The sequence below is a fragment of the Halyomorpha halys genome, unplaced genomic scaffold (genome assembly GCF_000696795.3).
Source record: "Halyomorpha halys isolate HHAL.00 unplaced genomic scaffold, Hhal_1.1 Scaffold916.1, whole genome shotgun sequence".
NCBI lineage: Eukaryota > Metazoa > Arthropoda > Insecta > Hemiptera > Pentatomidae > Halyomorpha > Halyomorpha halys.
Genome location: NW_027108073.1, coordinates 434,355 through 441,252, shown reverse-complemented (window position 1 = coordinate 441,252; position 6,898 = coordinate 434,355). Strand labels below are relative to the sequence as shown.

The 6,898-nt window shown below is 31.3% G+C and overlaps 1 protein-coding gene across 4 annotated transcripts in view; it reads right to left on the bottom strand.

The window, feature by feature from the left end:
• Positions 1-2,357: 2,357 nt before the first annotated feature.
• Positions 2,358-6,898, bottom strand: part of N (neurogenic locus Notch protein) — a 237,499-nt gene continuing 232,958 nt past the window's right edge. For 2 of the 4 annotated variants that reach the window (XM_014430838.2, XM_024360766.2), the window contains exons 29-30: positions 5,021-5,240; positions 2,358-4,186 (exon numbers count right to left, since the gene is read on the bottom strand). In XM_014430838.2, the coding sequence (XP_014286324.1) occupies positions 3,564-4,186; positions 5,021-5,240 (843 nt within the window). In that variant the 3' untranslated portion in view covers positions 2,358-3,563. The remainder of the gene's footprint in view (positions 4,187-5,020; positions 5,241-6,898) is intronic. The other 2 variants (XM_014430839.2, XM_024360767.2) reach the window with 1 other exon arrangement.

Here is a 6,898-nt window from a genome sequence, read left to right as displayed (position 1 = left end):
AAAAAAAAAAAAAAAAAAAAAAAAAAAAAAAAAAATTTAAAAAATTACAATATATTTCAAATACTAGCTGACCTGGCAGTGTTTACGGCTTATAGCCATATTTGAAGATGTATATGGATTTAATGGACACAATTGGTATTTTGTTATAAAATATTTTATTCAGTTAAAATTAAATATTATGATTTGGTAACATAAGTTAAACTAATATATGCAATAAGGAACAAAACAGAAACTGTATCTTAGACCTACTAACCTATCAAAGTGTGATAAAAGAGTTTTTAGGAGTGAAACAAAGTTATGTAACCCTTAAATATGAATTTTGGAAAAAATTAAATTTTTTAGCCCACAATTTTTGCCCTACATCGGTCTGGCCTGATTTCCTTTAAAAAATAGAAATAACTTCTACTTAACCAATCTAGACCAAACTTGGCAGTGGTTTAGTACTCTATAAACTGCACCAAAGGTCGCAAATCGGATCAAATTAAACAGATTAGAAACAGAGATATATAATAAAATGTTTTCTCTATTTGAAACCCATATTTCGCCCTTATAAGAGCATTAAATCTAAATTTAGTTGATGCAGACATTTAGCTTAATGGTTCTATTAACGTAGGAATAGGATAAAATGCAGAGGAGTAATGAACGATCATATGAACAATAGTCGCTGGAAGAAAAAGAAGATCCTCCAAATAAATCAAGGTAAAAAATTTCTAATTTTCAATTTCCTTGAAAATGGTATTTAGCAGTTTGAGACGACCCGAAAAACGAATATGGTTTGATTTTTTGTAAAGAAAATATTTTTGATCTACCTATTTTTCCCCGAGCCACATTATGTTTTTATAATTTTTAGTGAATATAATAGAGCTTAATGGAATCAGTTTTTTTTCAAACAATCTTCTTCTTACTCATTGGAAAGAGATGAATCGATTGGTGTACAATAACTATGAAAAAACTTATACTTTCTGAGCTACTGACCAAAAACGTTTAATTTTGTTCATAACTTTTTTTCTACTCGAGAATTCAGGAATTACATTATGTTTAAACCTTCCCACAGTGAAAAGGAACATTTTGAAAAAAAAAATAGCATGTAAATCAGTCCATCATTTCTGAAGTTTATTGGGATAAAAATTTGACCATTCCCTTTTTATATATATAGATTTGTTTTCATAAAATAAAATATAATTTGTCCCGATGTAGAATGTTTTGGAGCCTTCATGATCGTTCCAGATCAAAGGATTTTCTTACTTACTGAAAATATATTAATTTTTTTAAATATTAATATAAACTTGATTTTATTGAAAAAAAAAATTTAAATATATTCTGGAGTTATCATGTAAAGAAAATTATTAATAATTCTTAAAAAATAAGGTTAAGGATTGATTAGATTTGTTAGAAAACCCGATTCACTTATACAAGGCTATTCTCTTTGAGCACAGAGATAGTTTTTGTTTGAAAATGAAAAAAATTTAATTATAGTTTCCTATAAGTAGGTATAAGAATTAATATGACTTATATTATATATAGTCTTTTCACTTTCTTGAAGCTCGTAATTATTGTTAAAACAAAATAAATCCTATCCAACTTGAGTCTCAAAACAATGTACATTTATTCAGAAGACCAACACGGCCATCCTCAAGGACAATCCCAACCCAAATACAAATCTAGATTGTTGTGATAAAGTATAATAGTATACATTGACTATAATAAGAAATTTTAATTTAATGTTAGGAATTGACAAAATAGTGTAATTTTGGACTGATATTAATGACCTGGGCAGAATAGCCTGCATAAAGTTTATTAAATTGATCTGTTTCTAAATTTGTATTAAGAATTGTCTTTGAGGATGGCCAAGGCGTTGAACTTGTGAAGAAATATAGATTATTTTGAGACTTAAGTTGGATAGAATTTATTTGGTTTAAACAATCACTTATATTAAAACTAAGATAAATTTCAAAGGTTTGTCCAGTCATAATTTTTATTTTGAGTTATAGAGTCGAGGAGGATAAGTTGAAACAGAGCTACTTTTTAGAAGCAACATTTTTTTTTTTTCTGAATTTTCAATCAATGAAAAAAAAAACCCAGAGGATACATCACTTGTGAAACAATTTGAATAATGATCAACATATCATAGAACTCGGTAAAGTTCAATTATCATCATTATGAATTATGATTATTATTATATTGATTATATGACTATGATTAGCAAACAATAGAATTCTGTTATCAGGAAACCATTATTTAAATATTCTAGTTGTTTCAATTTTAAAAAATCACAAACCTAAAATCATTTCACATAATTATCTTTCAGTGGTATTTTTATAAATATATAATACAGGTAACGTAAAAAAGAAACAGTGTCATAAAAAAAATGTTTATTGTGTTGTATTTTTATTTAAAATCAATATACATATTGTATAAAATATATATTATTTCCACAGAAAAAAACTGAAATAATTAACAATAACAGATTATATACCTTCACATTTAGAGGATTCATTGAGGCCGTTCCAGTCTTATAAATTAATGTCCAATAGTTAAATTATTCATCAATCAATCAACACCATTGAGAACTATTTCTATCCCACAAAATCAATACAACACAATTAAATAAAAATAAAAATTGACTGACCACTATCGTCTCATTGAACAAGGTAAAATAAAATAATTATTTAACTCTGCAAAAAGTAGTCACAATTTGAATGCTTAAAATTTAATTAATATAAAAATAATGCCAGTTAATTCATCTATTTTCATACATGCACATTCAAATAGTATTTATACAATTTCGATTTGATTATTTTCTGAAATTATGTTTCATTTTAAATCAATTTCAGCTAGTAATAACAAAAGGAACGGTTTTAACAAGAAAACTTAAAATTAAGTCTTTAAAATTTAATCAACAAAGATCTTGATCCACTTGGATGCCAGAATTGCGAGAAAAACATCCTTTCAGAAAACATCTCATCATAATATTTCGATATAGAATTATGGTCATGCACAAACAGCTAAAATGAATCCCTCTACTAATAATTAAACAATAAATATTTACAAGAACATATTTCAACTAAAAAAAAAAAGAATATTTTACACAATCGAAACAATATAAAGACTATATATATTTATATAAAACTAAAAATTACATCTGACAGTTTGTGCACAACCATAGAAAAATATTAACATATATTATAACAACTTTTCTAGAACTAAATAATTCTAAAAGTCTTTGTACAGTAACTTGAATTAACTATATTTACAATTTGCATTGTATAAAAAAATTTACAATGGCTTAAACGAGTCGACTTGATTTCAGAACAATGTCGTACAGTCACCAGCTCTGAAAGCACTTAGGATTCACTAAGCACCAAACAGCTTTTAAATAGTATAAAAAGATCTATATAAAAATTATTATTTATATATATATAAAAATCAAAAAAGGCACAATAATCTCGTCTTAGAGAGCATTTTCGGTTTGAGCAAAAGTCATCTGTATGCTCACAATCGATGGGAAAAGATAAATAATTGCTGATAATAAGAGATCTGAACCGAAATTATCACACTTTGTATCATATGTAGATGGCATCGTGGTGCTTGGCATTATTAGGGCTGCTGATGCCCTCAGACCAGTCCGAATTGCTGTGAGGCGATGAAGACGACCAATGCCACGGGGACTCTGGGCTGGGGGTGGGGAAGGACTCTGGCGCGGGCTCAGAGGGTGGGGTCAGGTAGTGGTAATACCCCTGTTGGGTTCCCTGAGCGGTCCCTGTCTGGTAGAGCTGATAGGGGAAGCCGAGGGCTTGCTGGGTAGCTGCTCGCATGGCAGCCATGTGAGTGGGTGACGTCGGGAGGCCAGGACGCCCCTTGGCCGGGCTGACACTTGCTGGTGGACTGGTCACACTGCAGTACTGTTGGTACTCCCCCAGCGACTTGAGGCAGTCCTCATAGGGAGGAGGCAGTCCCGGGCTGCTGTAGACGCCTCCACCACCTCCTCCGTCCTCTTCCTTCTTCTTCTTGACACTGGGTTTCCTCCTCATCACCGTCTGCTGGCTGTCTCCTGTCGCCTCGGGGCTTTCTCCTTTAGCTCTCTTCTTGCTACCCTTATTTCCTTTGCCTCCTCCCACTGGTGGTCCTGTCATCACTCCAGGGTGATTCATCAGATGTGGATGATTAGGCGAACCTACAAAATGACCTAACAATAAGTGAAGAGGTATCAAATCGAGTGAAAAGATTTTGTTCATATAATAATATCTTAGAGTAATGTCAGTTAGATTAATTTAACCCGCAATAAGGAACCAACTAATATTGGTGTGTGTATGTTTTATAAACTATATCGATAATTTTTTTTTTTTTTAGTAAAAACAAAATAATTTTTGCCTTTACCAATTGTCACATATAATATTATGACAATATATCTTTAAACATTCTTACAAATTTGTGAGACCATTTACTATCAACTCATTGACAAACAAAGAATTAGAAAATAGGAAGAAAAGAGTAGGCTCAATTATTTTTAAAATAATTTTTACATTTTACAACAAAAACACAAGGCTCTTATCTATATCTAACAGTGATATGTTGGAATAATGTGCCTTAAGTTTATATTACAAAATGACCATTCATGGAAAATTATTGATATAGTTTATAAAATATAATTTCACAAAAACATTGTTGGGCTTCTTATTGTTGCATATCAATTTATAAAATCATAATTTAAAGAAAAAGGTAAAAATGTTTAAAAATTAATCCTAAAAATAAATATCTTATTCATTATTGTAATTACAGAAAAAAAAATATAAATTGCAAAAAAAAAAAAAAATTATGTGGCACAAAATCCCATGGTAACAAAACTGGTTGAGGTGACTTATTCTTCAACTTATACCAGAATCATTGAGCATAGTAAACCAAAACTACAACTTAGGCTACTTAGTATCCAATTCAAAAACTAATGACTGAAAACATTAAATAAGAAAATTGGCCCATTATCATTTTCTAAATAATATAAAAAGCATAACATGACACTTACCTAATAGCTGAGGGTTGGGCACTACAGAAAGGACCTGTGGTGACCTAGGCACATGTTCGTCCAACAATCTGACAATATCTGTGTGCAGTCGCTCGCTGGCGACATCACGAGGCAACCGATCCATGTGGTCGGTGATCTCTCTGTTGCTGAAGTTGTCCAAGAGGGCCTTGCAAGCTTCGAAACTTCCCTCTCGAGCAGCAAGGAATAGAGGAGTTTCATCCTGCAAAAGTAAATATGTATTAATCATCAATTAAGAAAAGGTTTAACATGAAAGTTTTCAACACATTCATCAAAACATAAGGCTGAATTTTCATAATATAACAGGAAATTACATAACAAACTAAAAAAATATATATAATATAATTAATTTTAAGAAAACTAAACTGACTTTAAAATACCATATTTACTCAAATATAGTTTGAGATGTTTTTTAAAATCATCTCCGGTAAAATGAGAAGTCAATCTATATTCAGGGAAGAATTATATTCGGATTCAATCCAGAAAAATTTGAATTCAACCTAACTTAGAGTTAGGATTAATCACTTCATAAGTTATTATTGTTCCTAATTTTGAAATACATAGGAGACTTAATGCAATGTACATAATAAGTGGTAGTCTTTCACTTATCATATATTTTGGAAGAGAAACTGCACTTTATACTGTACTTATTATCCTGTTTCTTTATATAAACTAAATTCATTCAGAGCTAACCCTCTTCCTCCATCCCACAAACAGATTTTTGCTCCAAAAACTTCCGATCCCAATATTCCAAACAATTGACTTTGTTAAAAACCGCCAAAGGCCTTCAAACCTTTATTGACAAACAAAAATTACCATCCTAGTTCTTTGCGATTTATCAAAAGCTTTCAACTGAGTCAATCTTGACATTCTCCATTTCCAACCTCCGAAATCTCTCCCTATAAAATAGTATTTTATAACGGTTTCATACCTTCTTATCACTTTGCTTCCAAACTGTCACAGCTCCCTATAAACATCCTCCCTCTACCCTTCTACTAGCATGTTCCTCAGGGCTCCTCACTATCTCCAACCATTTCTTCAATATATATTAATGACCTCCCTGATTCTATTCTCCATTCACAATACCACCTATACGCTGATGACACTTATTACTGGAGGCGATCCGCAAGCTACAGGAGGAGCTAGTATCAACAAATGGGCAGGAAACAATGATCTTGTTGACAAAACTAAAGGCATTTTCACGGGTTTCAAGTACCTTGTTGATTCCCTTACTTATTCCCCAACACTTCCTCAATCACCAACCCATTCAATTCCATACCTCAGTTAGAAATCTTGGGATGATTGTTGATCAGCACCTGCAAGAAATTCCTGGAACGACGATATTTCCCAAATTACCCATAAATCCATTGCTACCCTTAAACAGATCCTAAGACTCAGTGATTCTATACCCCCAAAACCCGCTAGCTTCTAGTTACCTCCCTCATTTTCCACAGCTTTGATTATGGTTGCCACGTTTATGGTGGATAGTCAGGTAGGCAAGAGATGAGATTTAAGAGAGCAATGAATTGTTTTATTAGATTCATCTACAGGATCCCTAGATGCTCTTATGTCTTCACTTGGTATGCTGAATCAAAGCGGCTTCAGTCTCTTTTTTATGTTAGAAATACCTCCTTAAGGTGTTTCTCTTTAGAACATTTAAAACTAAACTTTAAAACTTCAAAAAGTGATCAAGGATAATAAGTTCAAGGAAAATGGCATGTTTAAACTAAGAGTTGAGAAGGAAAAATTATATAATTAGGTAAATTTAAGCAGAAACGTTCTAATTTCAAAGCTTTTATTGTAATATTTTAATTTCTCTACTAAGTACCTAATTTAATCATGCTTGTTCCTTATAGAGAA